Source organism: Echinops telfairi, unplaced genomic scaffold (assembly GCF_000313985.2).
Source record: "Echinops telfairi isolate 266 unplaced genomic scaffold, ASM31398v2 ScPeMD7_60;HRSCAF=208, whole genome shotgun sequence".
Lineage (NCBI taxonomy): Eukaryota > Metazoa > Chordata > Mammalia > Afrosoricida > Tenrecidae > Echinops > Echinops telfairi.
The window spans coordinates 33549687-33570775 of record NW_022103958.1 but is presented as its reverse complement, the minus strand read 5'-3'; the positions used below and the strand labels follow the sequence as shown (position 1 = coordinate 33570775).

General features: G+C 43.5%; 1 protein-coding gene across 2 annotated transcripts; it reads left to right on the top strand.

Annotated features, from left to right (window-relative positions):
* Nucleotides 1-100: 100 nt before the first annotated feature.
* Nucleotides 101-20958, top strand: SPTY2D1OS (SPTY2D1 opposite strand). 2 transcript variants are annotated; one of them, XR_006680115.1, is made up of 7 exons: nt 101-180; nt 273-367; nt 8709-9712; nt 10791-10889; nt 13865-13902; nt 14555-14644; nt 19214-20958. XR_006680115.1 is itself a non-coding variant. In XM_030885892.2 (6 exons), exons 1-2 carry the CDS (start codon nt 9032-9034, stop codon nt 9645-9647), a joined length of 165 nt encoding a protein of 54 aa, XP_030741752.1. In that variant the 5' UTR covers nt 8030-9031; the 3' UTR covers nt 9648-9712; nt 10791-10889; nt 13865-13902; nt 14555-14644; nt 19214-20958. The 2 variants fall into 2 exon arrangements, 1 of the variants encoding a protein (XP_030741752.1); XM_030885892.2 differs by lacking the exons at nt 101-180; nt 273-367 and having other exon boundaries at nt 8030-9100; nt 9552-9712.
* The last annotated feature ends 131 nt before the right edge of the window (nt 20959-21089 follow it).

The window sequence follows — 21089 nt, the reverse complement described above, 5'->3', positions numbered from 1 at the left end:
GGACAGTCCGCTCTCGTGAAAGTGCTTCGGGCTCCGTCCTGCACGCGCCCGGGAGAGCAAGTGGTTGGAGGTGCGGACACACGCGTTAGACGCGCGGCGTGTAGGACCCCGCTTGCAGGAAGGAAACTTGGAAACATTTATGAAAAGAGAAATAGTGAAGGAACCGGAGCAGGAGAGAAGGTAAAAGAAACACGAGGTCTTTTTTTTTTTAAGTACGTCCAAGTGGAGGCATACCTGTTTTGAAATGGTTGTTGGTCATTATCACTCTCCAGCACGCTTTACTTACACTGCCCAGAAGTAAATAGGACTTCTGGAAAGTTCAACGCATTCCGCATCTACTGGAGACTGCAGATGAAAATATGCAAAAGTGCGTTAAGTGATTGTTTTATGCTAACTGGTATCAGAATTCATGCATGCATTTTGCTGTTCATTAATCTAACAAAGTGCTTCATTGTCATTTTTCATGACTCACTCAGTTCACGATTCTAAACCCTGGGCTAGATTATGCTGGTGTGTCACTTTATGGTGGAAGTCACTGAAACAGTTTATCTAGATACTGATCAATAAACTCTTATTATCAATCACATCTGCAGCAACAATTAACCCCCAGTAGACCCATGACTATGAAAAGAATCCCTTTCTGTTCTGAAATGAAACAATCTAAGCTGAAAGAAATTTGATTATGTCTTTATAAGACCGGCATACCAATATCTTAGTGTGGCAAATCACCTTAAATTAATTTTTTCACTCAACAAGTCAGAGGTACTAGTAGTATGTAAGGGCTGTTTATAGGGGCGGTTACTTCTACACAAACTCACTACCAGGTGGATGTTACAGTAAAAGTCACAGAACAAATATTGTCAGGTATACAATTTACAATTAATTAGAAATAAGACATGATTATTCCCAAAAGACCCTACCCCATGTCCTTAGACAGCTGAACAAGTATCTCACAAGGAGCCTCTAAAGCAGTGGTTCTCAACCTTCCTAATGCCATGACCCTTTAATACAGTTCCTCATGTTGTGGTGACCCCCCAACCATAACATTATTTTTGTTGCTACTTCATAACTGTAATTTTGCTACTCTTATGAATCGGGCAACCCCTGTGAAAGGGTCGTTAGACCCCCAAAGGGGTCTCGACCGACAGGTTGAGAACCGCTGCTCTAAAATGAATGTAGTCATATTCTTTTTTGAATACTTTATTGTGGTTTAGATGAACGTTTACAGGGCAAATTAGTTTCCCATCTAACACTTTACACGTATTTTGCAACTGCATTATAAATGGATCTCTGATGAGAAGCAAGCCCGAGGGGAAAAGCAGCAGGACTGATGTTTCTGGAGGCATTAAGGGGGAGGAGGAGGTGGGGAAGGGAGCAGTGAGCAAGCACCACCATAGACAGAGGAACAACTAGGGAATTAAAATCAACAACAAGGATGTAGAGATACTGGGTATGTTGGAGCAACAGCAATCTAGCTGAGAGGAAGTACTAAGAGAAAGAAAAAGGGCAAACATGATGGTGGGGCAGGAGGAAGGTAAAAGGAAACGGGAAAGATCTAGGAAGCAAAGCTATGGGCAGAGGTATAAATAAAGGTTTAATTCATAAAAATAGAGGTTCAGCATAAGTACATATGTTTATATGGCAATACGCTGAGGAAGTGGACAGACTTTGGGCCTCTGCTCAAGCCCTCCCTCAACACAAAAATACTTTGTTCTAACAACCTGCCATTCTGTGATGCTCACCCTCCCAGCATGATTGACCGCTGAAGACAACATGGGTGCATAAGGAAATGTGGTGAAGAAAACTGATGGTGCCCAGCTAGCAAAAGATGTAGCATCGAGGGTCTTAAAGGCTTGATAGTAACCAAGCAACCATCTAGCAGAGAAGCAAAAAGCCCACACGGAAGAAGCACACTGGCCTGTGCAATCATGAGGTGTCGATAACAGGTAACAGATATCAGAAGACCCAAAACAAACAAATGAACAAAAACCCTATTGTTGAGAATGATAGGAGTTGGATCAAAGACCCAAAACCCATCTGTAGACAATGGGACATTCTCTCACAGAAGGGTCACAAGAGAGGGATGAGTCATCCAGGGTGAAGTATACCACTGATGAAACACACAATATTCCTCTGGTTCTTTGAGGCTTCCTTACTCCCCACTATCATGACCCCAGTCCTGCCTTTCACTATAGGCTAGGTTGGAGCATATACACAGGTACAGATACGAGCTCATGACACACAGGATCTAGGTCAGATAAAACCCTCAGGAACAGAAATGGGAGTAGCGATACCAGGAGAGGAGAAAAGAGGGAAAGAAACCACAGGGGAAGGGAGACACAGTTGGTGTATGATATGAAATCAATAATTTATAATATATCAAGGGGTTAGGAGGGTGGGAGGGTGGGAGGGATAATAAAAAGAGGAGCTGATACCAAAGTCTCAAATAGAATATAAATGTTTAGAAAGTAATGATGGCAGCATATGTATAAATCTGTTTGATACAATTGATGCATGGATTGTTATAAAAGCTGAAAGAGTCCCAATAAAATGATCTAAAAATAAATAAATAAATCTCTGAGCACTGCATTTGCTGTGTCTCAAAGACTTTGGTGTGTTGTGCTTTTAATGATTGGATTTAATTTAATTCTTTATATCTTCAATTACTTCGTAGTTTTTAAGCAGTTACTCAGTTTCAATTTATTTGTTTCCCTTGATTTGTTTATAATATAATAATCTGGCAAGATTAACTATATTAGTTTGATGATTTAAAATGTATTAATGTTTGCTTTGTGGCCTTTCATATATTTCTTCTTGAAAATGATCCATGTGCACTGGAAAAGAAAATGTGTGTACCGCGGTGGCTGTTGTTGGGTGGAGTGTTTTTTGTATGTCTATGAGATCAAGTTGACCATATCACATACCATATATACTCTAGTATAAGCCGAGCTTTTCAACACATTTTTAATGCAGTTTGTGTGGTAAAATTAGGTGCCTCGGCTGATATTCAGGTCGGCTTATACTCAAGTATATACAGTAACTCCTCTGTCTCTTAGTGAATTTCTTTCTGGTTGTGTCTGTCAGGAAAGCAATGTTTTTAAGTCACCTCCTATTATTGTGAAGTTGTCTATTTCTCTTTTAATTTCTGTTAAAGTCTGTTTCATTTATTTTGGAGCACTTTCATTGGTGCATAGATAGGTATTATTATTATATCCTCTTATTGGATTGACCTTTTAATCATTACATAATTCCCTTCCTTGTCTCCTATGCTGCTTTTTGCCTTAAAGTCTGTTTCACCAGAGTTAAATATTGCCACATCCATAGTCTTTTTTTAGTGCTGTTTGGTTTTTGCGTACCTCCCCACACAAGCGTCTGATTTTCTGCTTATTTTACCTAGGCAGCAGGTTGATGGGTTGTTTTTTCTGCCACTCCCTCCCTCTTGACTGGAGCATTTACATTCAGTATGATTATTCATAGGTATGAATTTACTGCTGTCAGTTTTGGGTGTGTGTGTTGTTGATTTCTTTGTATACTTAGCTGTGCTGAGTTCTTTTTATTTCCTTCGCTGCAGTTGACTTTATGATTATTGAGTCTTGATGATTTTCCTTTTATTTTGTTAATTTGGTAATTTTAAAAATCATTTTTTATTTCGAAGAGATTGATTTTGTAATTCTCATGAAATTTGCTTTCATCCTCCTGCGTTTAAAACCATATGTTCTATGTTGACCTCACCTTCACTTCCTCTCTATATGTAACTTATATAACTACATATTTTGTTTTGTATTGTATTCCCTTTTTTGGTTTTGTTTTGTAGTTGTTTACATGTTAATATTTCTGATTCCATGTTTTCTGTACTGTAGCTTCATTAAAAAAAATTCCTTGATTGAGTTGGTTTCTGGTTGTTTTAATCTCAGGGTATTATCTGATATTGCTGGTTCCTTAGCTAAATAATTCCCCTTAATGTTTCTTTTAACTTGGTTTGGTTTTCACAGATTTCCTTAATTTTGATTTATCGGGAAATGTTCTAATCTTATTTGAGGAACAGTTTACTGGACATATACTTCTTGGTTGGCACTTATTTTCTTTAATCCTATTACCTTCTTGCCTACTTGGTTTCTGTTAAGAAATCAAAGTTTAAACTTTAAAAAAAACTTTAAAAAAAACCAAAAAAAATCATTTTATTGGGGGCTCTTACAGGTCTTAAAGATTAAACTTTTAAACTTTTATAAACATTTCATTTTTCTTGAGCTGCTCTCAAAATTCTTTTTGTCTTTGGTTTTGGAAAATTTAACAATGATAAAGCTTCTTGATTTTCTTTTAGGGTCTATTCTATTTAGGGTTCAGGATGGCTTCTCATTTATCTTTCGTGATATAGGGAAATTTTCTACCAGAGAACCTTTGACAATTTTATCAGCTTTCTTTTTCCCTCCTCTAGTTTTGGAGTTCATATCACACATAAAGTATTTCTCTTAAAGGCTTCATACACAACTATGAGCCTGTCTGCATTCTTTTTCTGACTGTTTCACAGCTTGGTATCAAGGGACTTATTCTCTATTCCACTGATTCTGGCTTCCATTAGTTAGACTGCTGCGGTATCTAGCTTGGAAATTCTAGTGTTACTATTCTCGTTTTCTAATTGCTGCTTTTCTATAGTTTCTAATGGTATCTTATTTGTTTTCTTGAATTTTAATTGTGTGTGTTTGCCTTGATTTTTTTCTGTTTTCCTTGATCTCTTTCTGGGTCTTACCTAGAGCTCTATCTATAAGCCTTTTGAATTGATCAAGTAGCTCTCTTTGTTTTTCTGGGAGATTTTATGGTTTTTTTACTTTGGCCACTTGTTGGAACTATCCTGCCCTACTTCTTTAGGTGATCTGATAGTATCTGTTGTTTCCAAGGCATTGATGCGTTATTTTATTTGTTGGTTGTTTGGTTGTATGTTTGCTACATCCTGGTCTTCTTATTTGCCTGGATGTATCTGGGCAGGTAGCACGGGCATGCTCCTCTGGTTGCCAGTCTGGCGGCACTGGGTCACTCACCACCTCGCTCTGGGTGGGTGAGGTGGTGGATATGTGCACGTGGGCCGGGGTTTTCTGATCTTGTGGGACAGCTGAGGGCAGGTTAGGTGGGCACTGATGGTTGTTTGTGTTGGTCCAGTGGCACCTGCAAGCGCAGGCCCACTCGGTGTGGTGGCAGGTGTGTTAGCTAGTGAGGGTTGCTTGCTGCCTTCTGCTGGATGGAAGATGGTGAGTGACAGGTCAGTGTGTGCTTTCTATCCCTCCCTCTCCCCAGGGTGAGACGGGAGGGGCAGATGAAAAGGGAGAGGGGCAGGTGGGAAGGAGGGGAGGTTGGTTCTAGGAGTGTGTGTTAAATTCAGCAGTATTACAAAAAATCAAGACCCCAAACTGTAATTACATATAGAAAGGTGGGGCGAAAGGGACTGCAAATTTCAGGAACGAGAAAAGGCACAGTGGCTTGGAAGAACCCTGTTGGAGATGGGGAGAGAAGGCAGAGGTAGTAACTTTTCTTCTTATTTTTAAGGAGAGAGGCATAAACCTGCAGGGACTCTTGTGCTTCATGGTTAAAGTGTGTTGGGCTGCTAACCAACAGCTTAGCAGTTCGAACCCACCAACCAATCCCTGGACGAAAGATGTGGTGGATTTTTGTTTTGTTTTGTTTTTTATTGTGGTGGACTTTTTTTTTGAAGGTAGCAGCCCTCGTTTCTACCCAACTCTTGGTGAGCCATGCCATGTACTGAGCATTATGACAACCTTAGACACTGGCCTTACAGGGAGCCTGCATACCCCAAGGTGGGAGAGGAAGGCAGCCTCCCACGACTGATTGTTTTTTAAGGAATTCAATTAAGAAAACATAAAAGAGACAGACAGAGAATATAGTCTGCTTACCTCCTCCATGGAGTCAGGATCAAAAGATAAAGAGAGAGAGAGAGAGAGATCGCTCAAGTGTATTTTTCACAAATTCATATAGTCTCAGGACTTGCAAGCCCCCCCTAGCTACAGACAACTACATACATAACAAGGTGGGAAGTAGCCTAACCTTAGGTGTCCTTGAGTTCATTCAGGGAGGAACTGAACCCCTGCGCTGGTAGGTAGAAGGGAGTTGACTATTCCCTGAGCAGGGAGAACAATAGCAACATGTCTGCTCCTATAGGGCCACATCGTAATCAGCATGTGCTTGTCAGAAATAACATTAAGGCAGCATGATTATGGTAGGTTACTGTGGGGATGATTTTTAATTAGGAGCATGTGACTGGGACTCTTCTCCAACTCACCAATGTGAAGGCCTCCCTCCATCTAGAATCCTAGCCTCCAAGGCTTCTTAAATCATGAGCAGAGAGAATTTGTCCAGATACACTCTCTTCCCAGTCACCAGTTTCCCACACCGAGGACCACACCAGAAGGACTCAATGTGGAACCCCAACTAAAAGAACTGGGCCCTCCCTCAAAACTACATGAACCCTTGGACTTAAGACTGAAATACTCTGATGGGAGAGGAAGCAAAGGATGGCCACCCCAAGACTGTGGAAATGGTCGTTGTTGGATCTTGGGTAGGTAGTGGGTGTCCAATGAAAGGGTTCCCAGAACTACTGTATATTTACTATCTCCATGCTCCCCTTGCATTAATATGACAGGTTTTAAATGTGATAGACAAAAAGCTTCCCTTGTAAGAAGTGATCCTGGACATTTTGCCCAGCACCAACCCCCATGTTCAGTGCAGAAATTAGGAAATCAATCTATACAAAGCAACAGCTTCCATAAACTCCTAAGAACAACAGTATCTTAAATTCTGCGCCATTGATAAACTAGGGATGTCATCAGTGCAATCGCCTTCTACCCCAGGGGGATGATTGACAATGTTTCCCTTTTTCCTTTCTTTTGTTTTTTGGGTTGTTTGTTTTTGCTGTTGTCCTTGTTGGTTTTGCTTTTTGGTTCTGTCATACTATGACTGCCAATGTCAACCTGAGTCCTTCAGCACCTGTGGACAAGCAGATGGATTCTGAGCTCCCATGTCATTCTAGCCCCAGTCCAAGAGCAGTTCATTCTAATTACCCGGCCCTGCTCAGTACTCACCTTCTGAAGTGATCACTGAAGATAGAGGTGGTTCAGCGAAGTGTGGTGAAGAAAGCAGGTGGTTTCTAGCCAGCAATTAGAATCGTGCCTGGCGTCTTCAAGGCTTGTATTCAGCTAAGCAGCCATCTAAGTGAGGTGACCACTAAGTCCGCATGTGTGATCCGAAGATGATAATAACAAAATCCCAATATGATGAAGGGAAAAGCATCAGAGCTCAAATTGTGAACACCCAATTTGTAGAGGGCTACCTGTGGAGGGCAGTGGGAGTCCAAACCCCATCTGCAGAGTATCTAGTCAGATTAAGCCGCTGGCAGATCCTCTCTGGCCACAGGCGAGGGACTGGACCAACCTCACTATCAGAGATTATTGTAAACTTGATTGTGGTGGATCAAACCAGGGTATAGTAGGATACTTGGCAGTTGACCTTCCTCTTGTCCCAACCTACATTTGTTCTAGGCTCAAATATTTCTCACTTGTTCCACGACAGACATTTCTTCTCGGGCTTTACAGGAGGATAAAGCTCATCTTTCTCCCAAGGAAGGGCTGGTGGTCTGGAACTGCTGACCTTGCAGGTAGCAGCCTCATGCATCTCTACACCACCAGGGCTCCCTGACAGTTCTCTGTACCTCATCATATGTGTATGGTGTTTAGAAGCTCCTGGAACAGTCTTTGGCAGAAGGATATATGCTAGGCTAGTGACATTGTTATATCAGGAGGGTAAGGATTGAAGAGAAAGTAAAGTATTAAATTTTTTCTTTATATTTGGCTTTATATAGTTTTTTCTCTATAGATGATTTCCCATGTTATAATTACAGTGATTTTTGCAATAAAACAAAACCAAACCCACCGCTAGGAACGAGGGTCCTATTCGCAGTGACCCTACACAGGGTTCCTGAGGCTATACATCGTGATGGGAGCAGACAGCTTCCTCTTTCTCCCGAGGAGCAGCTGGTGGGTTTGAACTGTCGACCTTGTCTTTAGCAGCCCAACCCTTAGTCAACAGCGCAAACTACAGCGTTGTATATGTAGGAAGACCCCTGATAGAGAAAGGGGGTCCACAGTGCCAAGAGGTTAAGAGGAAGGAGAGTGGGTCCTTAGAGGTGACCGAAAGTAGGTTTTTGATGACCCCTGTGAGCATTTGAAGTAGTGAGGCAGAGGCAAGAAGTCAGACTTTGAGGCAAAGAGGTCAAATATAGATTAGAAAGAAGGCCTCGGAGTGTGGATTACTTTTTTGGTAAGTTTGGTGATGAACAGAGGCTAAGAAACAAGGAGCCCCAAGCATCCGTTGGAGGTTATTGTGCGGTAAGGAAAGTGATACAATACATACAAGTTCCTGAAAGCCAAGAAAAGAGAGCCAGCGGGGAGGAGCTGAATGAATGGGCCGTAGGTATAAAGTAAGTGGTGGTTCTGGAGATGGGACGGAAGGGCAGCCGGGGGAGAAGCGGAGTTTCATTCTTCCAGAATTCGGCCTGCTTCCTTCGCAGCTGTCATAAACTAGGAATACAGCTTCCCCAAACCTGTCGAACTCCTCTTACACTGGATCCTGACTCCTCTCCCCAGTTCGGACACAGCAGCTCCAGAACCTAGTGCAGGTTCTCTGAGCCTCTGTTTTCTCCTTAGTAAGACCTAGCTCATGATGCACCTCCTCACAGTGCTGCGGAGAGCCCGTTCCTACCAAAGCTGATGCTGCTTCTCAGGTATTGATCTAGGGGATAGCCCCTTTGACTGGGTGGTGGGGTTGGGCAAGTGAACAGTGATGTCACAATGCCGTACTAGAGTCTAGCATCTTCACCAGAGAGCTGTGGATCCTTTGGAGCTGAAGACTAGAACTGCCATGCAGGGCTTCCAGCAACTAAGGGTTTCATGAGCACGCACCTCTGCCAAAACCCTGGTGAATAATCTCTCACTGTGCAATTGCGTCTTAGAAATTTTTATTTTTGGTCATGATTGTACTTGGTTGGATGCTTTTTGTTGGCCTTGCATGTTACATGGGGGCGTTTCCAGAGTCCATGGTAAGTAAAGACCCTGCCCCCAAATCCCTGGGAGTCAGCCCTGGCTCTCCCTTACCCTCCTAGCTGGGACTTTGGGGCCCAATGGGAAGACAGCTGCGGTCTTACCACCCATTATTAGGATGTGATGGGACTAAGTCCCCCGGGCAACTTCCCATCAGATTGGGGCATCCTTGTTTTAAGACCTGTTTTTTTTTTTTTTTTCTTGAATATGTAACTTGTTTCCAAGCCATTATGGAATTTATAAAGGGCCTGCAGGAGACAGCCCAGCCCCTACCTTGTGCTTTCTATTCCACTCTCCTGGAGAAACCTACCCACTCAGGCCAGGTAATAGTGGTTCCTGGGTGGACACAGGAATGTGTGGATTGGTGAGACCTTTCCGTAACCGTACAGAGTCAGCTCCCAGAACTACCAAGTAGAGCCATGTCTGTCTTTAAGTTTTTTCCTGACTTAGCCTCCAACTCTGAAGTGGAAAGAGAAGTGTTCTATTCAGGAGAGCAAGGCCCAGCTGAGGAGCCGGGCTTTGGATGAAGACCTGCAACTGTGCTAGACTCCTCCATTGACAGAGAATCCGTTAGCACCCGATACCAGTGGAGAGCTCATAACCTGTGAAAGGTGAACACATTTGAAGTATGTGATGGAGGAAAGGAGCCCTGCGAGTATAATGGGTTATGTATTGAGCTAATCGCGAAGTCAGTGGTTCAAACCTAGCTGCAGCCATTCCTTGGGGGAAACGATGAGGCTGTTGGCTTCCATAAAGAGTTCCAACAAAAACTGGCAAAAAAAAAATAGATTTCAAGTCTCCAAACGCCTCAGGAGCAGTTCTCCTCTGTCCTGCAGGGTTGCTGTGAGTCTGAATTGACTCAGTGACTGTGGGTTATTGATGGGGAAAGAGGATTTGAGGGAAATACAGACTGCAGCAGGCCAAAGGTTCAGAGCTTTGTTACTATGCACGCGTCATAGGTATTCTTTTCCATGGAAATTCCCATCCATCAGTCCTTACTCTGTAATAAATGGGACTAGCAATTTTAGCATCTATTTTGGCACAGACCTGGAGGTAACATGCACTTGTGTTCAAGTCCTGACCTTGCAACTTACCAGCCGTGTGACGTTGGACAAATCAACACCTCTGAACCTCAGTTTCTTTATCTGTAAAATGGGAGTTATCCTTTACTATTTTGGTGTGTTTTGCATTTGGGAATTCATACAAAGCATTTCATGTAAAACTCAACAACTAGTATGAGTAAATGCTAACTCAACACAATAACGCGCAGTAGACAAACACCAGTGACAAGGACTTCAACTATTTACCCAAGGCGACACACCGGCTCTTTGGAGCTGGGATGCAAATATAGGTAGGTCTCTGGACTTAAGCACCCCTCACGCTCATTTCATTAAAACAGACTCCCAAAAGAGATGGCCAATGACAGGTATAGCAAACACTCATGACCGCAGTCCTTTAGTACAGCGTTTCCTGCGATTCTTGCATTTCATGTCATTTCATGCCGGCCTGTTTCTTCAGAGCCGTTCTAGTGTCAGAGATATTTGAGAGAATCTTAGTGACATACTGATTACAGGAGCAAATGACTGTTTGGGGGGGGCGCGACTCCAGAAGGTAGGGATGCCACACCCCCGGCCCAGGTATACTCAGAGCAAGGCTTGACGGTTGGTCTTTTTTCCCTGTCTGCCCCAGAATTTCTGTGAGAGCATTGGCCCAAAGCAAGCGCTCCGTGAAGATGGGGATGTGAATGGAGGCTCTGTGGCTACTTGTTGAGCGAAGCCACTGCTACAGGTGTGTGATCCTGGCCAAGCTGCTTAACTCGCCTTAGTTCCTCCAGCTGTGACGTGAGCACAGTAAGCAGCCCATCCTCTCCTGCTCCCTTGGCAGGAAAGGTGTGAGGAGGCTTACCTGCCCTGCAGGACGAAGCTTCTCGGTGCCATTTCACAAAACGCAAGATTTGTCTTCTTGAAGCAGCCAACTATAGCACATAAAGTAATTATGCGGCCGGCAGGCATTTTGGTGCTTCACATGTTAGACTTGTCTGTGGTTATGTTTGACCTGCTGACTACGAAAATGACACCAGTTCCCCCTCTGAGCTCATTTAAAAAAAAAATCATGTTATTGGGGACTCATACAGCTCTTGTCACACGCCATACATGCATCCATTGTGTCAAGCACTTTTTTTCTCTCTCATTTTCATTTGCTTTATTTAAAAAAATTTTTTAATCATTTTATTGGGGGCTCTTACAACTCTTGTTACAATCTATATATCAATTGAATCCAACATATTAGTACATATATTCCATCATTCTTTTCTAGACATTTACTTTCCATTGAGCCCTTGGGATCAGCTCCTCTTTTCTTCCCTCCCCCCCCTCCCTCCCCAACCCTCATGGCCCCTTGATCCATTGTAGATTGTTAATTATTTTTAAATCCCACACCGACCACTGTCTCCCCTCCCCTCTGGTTTCCGTTGTTCTTCCCGCTGGATGGGGGGGTGTGGTTATGTGCCCTTCATTGCGTCAGTACCCCCCTCCCTCCCCACCTTCCCCCTCCCCTTTTGGTATCTCTATTCTCATTCCTGTTCCTGGGCTCCATGTGTTGAGTTTTATCTGTGTCAAGCACATTTGTACACTTGTTGCCAGCATCATTTTCAAACATTTTTCTACTTGTGAGCTCTGGTTTTTGAAGTCCAGAACATAAGCCATATACCACTCTTCCCTCTGCTCGCAGGCGGTTTTAGCATCATGTTAGCTGGCCTGAGGTAGAGAAGTGCATGCTGGCTTTATTTAAAGACATTTGTGTTGTGCTAAATATTTTGGTGATACTTCACACGGTGTTCTTTGAGCCAAAGGTAGATTTGAACAGTGCCAATGACATGCCGTGAAATCTCCCCCGAGTATCACTTATCACTTCATGCTGAGGAGGAACTGAATAACAGGCAGCTCTAATTTGTTATCTTAAAAAGGGGCCAGAAATCAGAGTTACTGTGCAGTACATAAGGAGCCCAGGTAGTGGTGTGGTGATGATTTGGGCGGCTAACTGCCAGGTCAGCTGCATCCCGGGAAAGACAAGCCCTCGTCTCCAACAGCGTTAACGTTTCGGAAACTCACAGTTCTACCCTGTCGTAGTGAGTGGTAGAGTTGGTACTGACTTGATGGCAGCGAGTTTGGTTTGAGTTTGGTGGTGTCGTCAGTAATGCGTTTGGCTGTTAACCACAAGGTCAGCTTTTCCAGCCCACACCTGCCCTGCAAGGGAAACACCAGGCTTCCTGCTCCCAAAAAGATTCACAGCCTCAGAAACACACCCATGGCAGTTCCACTCCAGCCTACAGGGTCTCTGTGACTTATAATCGCCTGACTGGTCATGAGTTTGGGACAGTACATAGAGAGTCAAGTTTCTGAAACCCCCCAATGGATCTGTCAGAGTTCAAACTCCTTTATTAAAATGAAGATGTCCCAATCTTGGGATAATGTGGCACAACCTTTCCATCCATTCACAGCAATGCTTAAAAGTTAGAATGGGTCTTATAAAGAAGCTTGGCGTCAACCTCATCTCTGAAACATGTACCATGAATTAATCATTGATGTCTATATTAAAAATGTATTCTGAAGTGTTGACTTCATAATTTGAAGAAAAAAATTGACCTTCAAAACTTTTAGGAAATCTCACATTTTCAACATTCTGAATTGCTACCACACCTTCCGTAGCTGTGCCTTTTCTGTTTTCCCCACCCTTCTCAAGCTGTGGTCTAGCTCTGCAGGACCTAACTTGTAGTCTGTGTGTACTGCACAGCCTCCCATCCCCCAAAGAAAAACTGTCTGCCCTCTAATTGATTCTAACTCAGAGTGACCCTATAGGATGGAGAACTGCTCAGTTGGGTTTGCCAAACTTTTCAGTATTTTAAAGGCTGCAAGGTGACTGGCGGGTTTGAACCATTGACCTTATTATCAGGTCACTGAATAACCAACTAGCCAACATGGGTCCATATACGTGGGAAGTCCCTTAATACCTAATTCCTTTTCAAATATTTTCTTACCTTTTTTGCCTTATCCTGTAACTTGTGGGTTTCAATCCTTCTTATATTTAAAACTAGGATGCTAAATTAATAAGCTAGTAAGACGTAGTAGCTGATGATACAGTGGAACACCATGCCTAAGAAACTAGAGCTGATGTTGTCTATCCAGTGCAGTTTTCTGAGTCAGCGCCCCAAAGAGCCCTAGCAACAGGTCTGAAAACTAAGACATACACCAAGAAAACGATTTTGTTGTCGGGCTGTTGTTACTGCTTGGAGTTGTTAACCCTCCCAATTAGTCCAGTTCTTCCGCCTGCTTTTTTTATGTGTCTGGTGGCATCCACAGTCAAACGTTTGGCAGGTAATGAGTTAATAGAGGTGTGATGCAAGCTAGGTCCTAACACATAGATTCCCTGGAGAGCAGGCCCACCTGTCATTTCTGGCCAAGCATCTCAGAGCTGCTGACAACTGGGCCCCCGATGTCACCGATTGATGTCACAATTGGTGTCAGCTGTCTCCCCAAATGTCCATGGGGAACCACTTCAGGTCAGATAGGACCACAGAGGAGCTCAGCCAGGAGCTGTCATGCTGGGCTATCCACCATCTGGTCTCTAATGAAGACAGCCCAGTTCCCCGGACTCAGGGACTAGAACAGCAGACCTTCTAGAATCACCCATCTACCCCTGCATACACCGCCAGCTGGGCAGGAACGCCACCATGATTGTGGTCTTATGGATGCTTCTCATTGCAGGGACGATGTGGAAGGGATATAAGTATCCTCCGGGAGGGGTAAGTACATTTGCAACTTGGTTCTCTCTTCCTATTTTGAAATGTCTTCTCCCAGACAAAGAAGTGCGAAAATCCAATTCCATTAACTTGGGAGCAAATGACTCTTTATTTGGAAAAAATTAAATAAATCACTGTATCTTACCTACTTCCATTATGACAATAATAGGAGGGTTGGGAGACTTCCCACTTTCTTTTAGATATTTTCCCATGTCTTTACTCTTCCTTTAGTTCTTCAGTTTCTTTCCAGTAAACTGGAGGAAGGATATCCCAGCCCCACAGTCAAACCAACCATCTGGCATGGGCTGTCTGGTGGTTGGTGCGCTTAGAAATTGTGTGTGCTTAACCTTCGCTACCATCTCCAGATCAGTCCACACCAGCAACCCGGTGGATCCCTCCTTAGCAAGTAAACATGTCTCTACAAGGGTTTCCATGACAGACACTCTTTCCTTTCTCCTCCTAGTAAACGTTGGAATGCCTGTCTTTCCTCTGCCTCTGCTGCTTCCATCGTACCAAGTCCCTCTGGCAGCTGGGACTGGAGGCAGCAGATAAGGTGGAATTGGGCACAGCCCTCGGCAAGGAGGGCAGTTGCCTCAACCCTACATCCTAGCAACCACTAGGCAAGACTCACTTGACCTCCTTTTTCCCTCTCCAGAACCCGGTGGAAATAACTAGAGATGATCCTGGCGAAGTCATGCAGCTCTGAAGCTCACCTGACAGCTTTCCAGTTCCTGTGTCACATAAAGTAATCGCACATTATTCGGCCATGTTTGATGTGAAAAGTTAATGTTCTCTCAGAGGTGAAGGCAGACTCAGAAACCTGTATGCCTGTCACAGGTGAAGGGAGGAGATAGGATGAATTGGGGGGAGGGGGGCGGTTGAGGAGGGGGCACAGGTGCCCTCTGTTTGAGTCTCTAAGACTGGCATTATGACTAAGTTATCGAGTTCTTAATTTCCACCAGCTGTACCCTTAAAGGACTGGCTTTCTCTAGAACTCTTTACACCTATTTACTTCCTTTTCTTGGGTCTATGGCCCGGAGACCAGAGGTCACATGAATATTACAGAAAGGACAAGATTGCGCTATTATTCTTTGGGATATTTCCCTGGGAATTTCTTATAGCGATTTCTAAGACCCCAAAGCTTACCCCTTTGGCTCCAATATTTTCACATTATGTAATATTTTAATATTGGTTGCTAACTACTAAATTGTATATTATTTTAATCCTTAAAATCCTCTTCTGAGCTGGGTATTGGCCTTATTTCACAAAATTTACATTGAAGTTGAGAGGCTTCCCAACCATGCCAACCCACACAGTTCGGATTGCAGTTCTTCAAGTACAGGTCTCCCAGGAACCAAACCAAATGTGTGTGGGGGCTCCGAGCTCTTGCCGTCTGTCTTCATCGGAGTGGCCGCCCCACCCAACGGTGGTTCTCTTAGTGAGAACTGCTGCTCATGAAGGCTGCACATGGTCTTTGATGCCTGGTACCTGACCCCTTCGCCACCTTGTAATCTTACAGGCTGGTGTGCTTCTTCCACATGGGCTTTGTTGTTTCTCAGTTAGATGGCCCCTTGTTTATCTTCCAGCATGTGGGACCCCAGATTATGTGTAATTTGACGGCTTGGCACCATCAGCTTTCTTCACTGCATTTGCTTATGTACTCGCTTTGTCTTCAGCATTCGTGTCGGGGTAGGCTGGTGTGCTTCTTCCTTGTGGGTTTTGTTGTTTCTTAGCTAGATGGCCGCCTGTTTGTCTTCAAACCTCTAAGACCCCAGATGCTGTATCATTTGATAGCCGGGCACCATCTGCTTTCTTCACCACTTTTGCTAATGCACCCCCTTTGTCCTCAGCGATTGAGTAGGGGCAGGCTGGTGTGCTGCTTCCATGTGGGTTTTGTTGTCTCTGTTAGATGGCTGCTTATTTATCTTCAGGTCTTTAATGCTTCAGGTGCTGTGTCTTTTGGTAGCTGGGCACCATCAGCTTTCTTCATCACACTTGCTTGTGCACCCATTGTCTTTAGTGCCTTCGGGTGTTATATATTTTGGTAGCCAGGCATCATCTGCTTTCTTCACCACATTTTCTTGTGCACCCATTGTCTTCAGTGATCATGCCAGGCAGGTGAGCATCTCAGACTGCCAAATTGTTAGAACAAAGCATTCTTGTGTTGGGGGAGTACTTGTGCAGGGGCCACTGTCCATCTGTTTTCATAATACTCAACCTATAAACATATGTACATAGATCTATTTCCCCCTCATCATATATAAATATACTTATATCTTTATATGCCTGTATTTACATCTCTATGACTACCCTTTGCCTCCTCATTCTCTCCTCTATTTCTTTGTACTTTCCTCTTGTCCCATTATCATGTTCTGCCTTCATTTGGGTTTTAGGCATTCCTCTCGGTTACATTGCCCTTGATCCAGGCCTGCAAGTGCTCCCACACCCTCCTTGACATTGATTTTGGATTACAGTACTTATTCCCTTGTCCCTGTGCTTGTTAACACCCTCTTCATTCCCCCCACCCCTTCCCCTACCCCCATGTTCCCCTGATCTGTCTTCCCGTTCTCTCTTCTGGCTTGTTTATTCCGCCTATCCCTTCCAGGTAGACATGCTATGTACCATCACCAGACTGAGTGCAATGAAGCAACAACAGAAAGTAAAACAATGGCTACAACAATAACATGCACACATATACTGTATAACCATATGAATAGTTTGGGGTCTGTTTGTTTTTCTTCACGTGTGCTTTCCAGTCAGGTCTGATGGGGTGCCATGCCCCGGCACCACCTCTATCCCTGAGGACCTAAACGTTCTGCTCTCCCCGATGCTCTGTTGCATGCCTCCAGAGGCTGGCGTTCAGCCTCATGGCGGGCACAATTCCCGCCGTTTGTCTCCAGTGGTGCGATGGGTCAACGAGGAACGCTGTGTCCTGTGGTGGGGCTGGCTCCGTGGTCATCTCCATGCATTGCTGTTCCGAACAGGCACATTGTCCCCAGGGCTCAGAGAGTCAGGATGTGCTCCACTCTTTCCTTTTCTTCCCCTTCCCCCATTGGCTCACATGTGCTCCGACCAGACCAGTCCCCTTTCCCCTCTTCCTGAGCTGCAGCTTCAGTGCTGTCCTCTGAAGTGAATTCCCCCTGGGGGAGGGTGGTGCCGCACCCAGTTGGTAATGGTGTTGCCATCATTTTCAAAAACTTTTTTCTACTTGAGCCCTTGGTGTTGGCTCTTTTTCTTCCCCTCCCCCCCTGAACCCTTCATAATTCACATTATTTTTTCATATCTTACACTGACTGATGTCTCCTTTTACCCCTTTCTGTTGTCCATCCCCCTGGGGAGGTGATTATATGTAGATTGTTGTGATTGGTTTCCCCTTTCTCCTACCTGTCCTTTACCATCCTGGTATGGCTACTGTCATTATTGGTCCTGAGGGGCTTATCTGTCCTGGATTCCCTGTGTTTCCAACCCTTATCTGTACCAGTGTACATGCTCTGGTCTAGCCGGATTTGTAAGGTAGAATTGGGTTATGATGGTGGAGGGGAAGGAAGCATTAAAGAACTACAGGAAATTTGTGTTTCATTGGTGCTATATTGCACCCTGACTGGCTCATCTCTTCCTTGTGACCAATCTGTAAGGGGATGTCCAACTGTCTACAGATGGGCTTTGGGTCTCCACTCCCCACTCCCTCATTCACATTGACATGATTTTTTGTTCTGGGTCTCTGATACCTGATCCCATCGACACCTCATGTCACACAGACTGGTGTGCTTTTTCCATGTGGGCTTTCTCAACTAGATGTCTTTTGTTGATAGCTATTTGGTACTATTTTTTTTCCTTTTATTGAGACCTCTTACAGATATCATAACATTCCAGTTTCATCACCTCAATCAGTATTATACAATTGCTAGCAATTTCAAAATGTTCTTTTTCCTGAACGCCTTGATATCAGCTTCCTTTCATTTCCTCCCACCCCCACCCTACCCCCCAGGAAGGAACCCTTAAAAAATTTAATTTTTGCCTTATCATAAACATCCAATATATCCATTCACATACCATTCTGTTGCTCAGTCCCACTGAGTGGGGTTATAGTCATCACTGCTCTCAGCTCCCCATTCTCCCCCTTCCCGTGCCCTCAGGGAACCGTTACTCCTGTTTATCTGGTGCTATTTCTAAGAGGATCTTTGCACGGAATGTATTCTTAGGGGGTAGGGTGGGGAAATGTGAGATTTTGAAACCCACAAGCAAAACTAATCTCTAATTCTAGTCTACTAGTGCCTCTTGCACTTCTCGTGGAACGCAGACCCCACACTTTCCAGTGAATCATGTACCTGTACTTTTGGTCCATATGGCTGTGCCCACTTGTCTGATACACAAGGAGACTGCCAAAAGTTCAAAAAAATCAAATGGGAAAAAAGGGGGGATTTTTTGAAGTGCCCCGCTATATTCCTAATGACTTGTCTTCGACATCCCAAGTTCTTGTAAGGAACCAAACTCTCACTTTTTTGACCGAAGGAGCCACATACACAGCTCTTCTGCTTCATTTCTCCAAGGCCCTGAGTGTATCCGCCACAATTTGGGCCCCGGAGTGAAGAGTCATCACTCTCTGTACCGAATTGTTCTCCTGTGAGAGTTTTCTAACATGACCCGAGAAGGGGAGCCAGTGGCTGGGGCTGAGGATGTGACTGTAAGGGAAAGGAGTGTTAGGGGTCAAACTCCATTTCTGCAGTTGGTCAAGTTTACTGGGGCTCCAAATAAGAAAACGTTCAGGAAGATGAGCTAGGATCATCTCAAAGTCTTGGTAAAGAAATGCAAGCCAGTGAAATACCAAAATATTTTTAATGCCTACAATTTCTTGTATACACATACATTTGCAGAGCGTTTACCTATATATGCAAAAGTAGATTCTCTTGCAAGTCAACAGCACCAGAAAACAAGCTAAGCAACGTAAGGTGGTGTTTTTCAAACTTGATCTGTCCATAACGTAAAAGATGGATTAAGAAAATGCCAGAAAAACCTATATTTCATTATTAACCATACACTAAATACCTGAATATTTATTTTATCACATTCACTCACAAAATAAATAGTCTAATACATTCATCACATTGAAAATAAAGCCACTAGACTCTCTTCATAGATTTATTCTCCTTCCAAACATGTTTTGGTCTTCTGCTGTAACTCAGAAATGTACCAATAGCTGCTACTTTTAAGTTACACAATGCAAAACAATATATTTCTTGGGGAACATCTTGGGGGCTACATTTAAAAAAATGAATTCTGACTTCTCATAGACTCTCTTTTATGTTGTTAACAGTCTCTGAACGTCCTCACTTCACACATAAGGCTGCTGAGACCCGTGGTGCCCTGGCCTCCAAAGGGACACACTGCATCTATAGTTGAGAGAAAATACAAAGTTCTGAAAGTAGCCCTAACAGAAAGTGTCCTTGCTTTGACAGCAAGGTCAAAGGCAAGCGGACTGTGCAAGCAGAGCCACACACGTTTTATGAAAACTACTTTCCTTTCACGTCATTTGTGTTCGAGAATGCTGCACCCATGATCATGTAATGATATCGCAACCGTGAGATAACATTACTACATTCGTGATTTAACATTATCCAATGAAAGGCACATCTTCAAATATTGAATTAAGAACATCTGAAAATCAAAACAGGCAAGGATACATTAATAATCAAGCACTTAATTTGTAAACTTTAATAAAATTATCAGCCTATTCCAATTTCTCCCAAAGGCTTGTGAGCTTTTCCTAAGAATGGTCAGAAAGTGCAGAACAAAATGGAAGACAAGAATCAGAAACAAGGCCAAGATAAAGTTAAAGGCTTGCTCGGGAATTTTGCTGGTTTTTTTGTTGGCTTGGTTTTGTCTTTAGCTATGGGAATGTCCTTTTAGGATGCTGATACAGGGGGTTTATTAAAATCAACATCTGCCATACAAGACATTCACTCAGAAGTGGACAGAACAGGACACAACCTGACTCTTCCCATCAAGTTCTGGAATTTGAATATAGCACAATGGTGCCTTGTGTACAAATCAGCTGCACATTATTGATTAAAGTGCTAGTCAAATTTAAGCTACCACAAATCTTTCGGTGAAGACAATCACTTGATTGTTAATTACAGATGCCAAAGAATCTGAATATCCAAAAATATATACAGGGAGAAAACGCTTGATGGGCGAAATAAAGCACATCAACGATGGCAAAGAAGACAGTGTTCCGAGCCGCCTCTTCCCTGGAACCGCATCCAGCACTCACATGCATCCCACTGAGGGGGAGACCAGCAGCACTGACTTCCTGGAACAGTCCGCATGGAAAATTGTTCCTAGTGATGGCACCTCTCACCAGATTCACCTTCAAAATTACATCTTTGTCCTTTCAAAATCTGAACTCATTATTAAAAACTAATGTCTGAAAGGACCCGGTTACACGATCCCATCTAGAAGTGCTAACAATGGCAATCTGATACCCAAACTTGAAAAACACAGACTTCCTGGATAAAAAGGCATTCATTCACAAGAAGCTTGGGTCTTTCTGAAGACTTGGGATTCATTGTAGGGGCAGCCCCTCCTACTTCTCATCTCCACCCTCCAATGGCCTCAGGGAGCCACATGGTTGAAAAGAGAACTATTTTACAAACTCAGTCAAGGACAAATGCTTTCTAGCATTATAGTTTCTCTTCTCTGATTGGAATTGCTTGTACTTGAGCCTCTCTAGACACCAAGCCTACAGATAAAGGAGGGTTGGGTATGAAGAAAGTTCCACCATCCTGGGGGACGTTCTTTAAACTTTTCTACCGAGGACAATCTCTTCACAGTGCATAGTGTGAAATAAAAGTGCAACGTGGGCAAAAAAGTGGTGGTCTTGATTCATACGAATTTCATTTTTGGTTTTTTTGCCACTACTATTTGCTAAGGAAGTGAAGATAAAAATGCAAAGTCATTAACATCAAGGGCACCATGGGATTTCAACATATGTCTATGATGAGGATGAGAAGGGTGGGGGTGATGGGCACCTCAAATGTAGCTTATTTTAAAAAACTATTTCTCAAATCTAATGTTTGGGCATATTCTTTTAATATAAAAATGGATCTTTAAAGAGAAAATTCAATCAGCATAGTGACCTTGTGTGTCTTACTCAGTCAACACAGTTAACAATCCATCTGAAAGGGAAAGAA

Bases quoted from the DNA above. Each gene is read 5' to 3' on its own strand.
- SPTY2D1OS (XM_030885892.2), top strand. From the start codon at position 9,032: ATGATTGTACTTGGTTGGATGCTTTTTGTTGGCCTTGCATGTTACATG. The intron at 9,101-9,551 runs GTAAGTAAAGAC...TTCCTGACTTAG, and splicing joins GGGCGTTTCCAGAGTCCATG to CCTCCAACTCTGAAGTGGAA.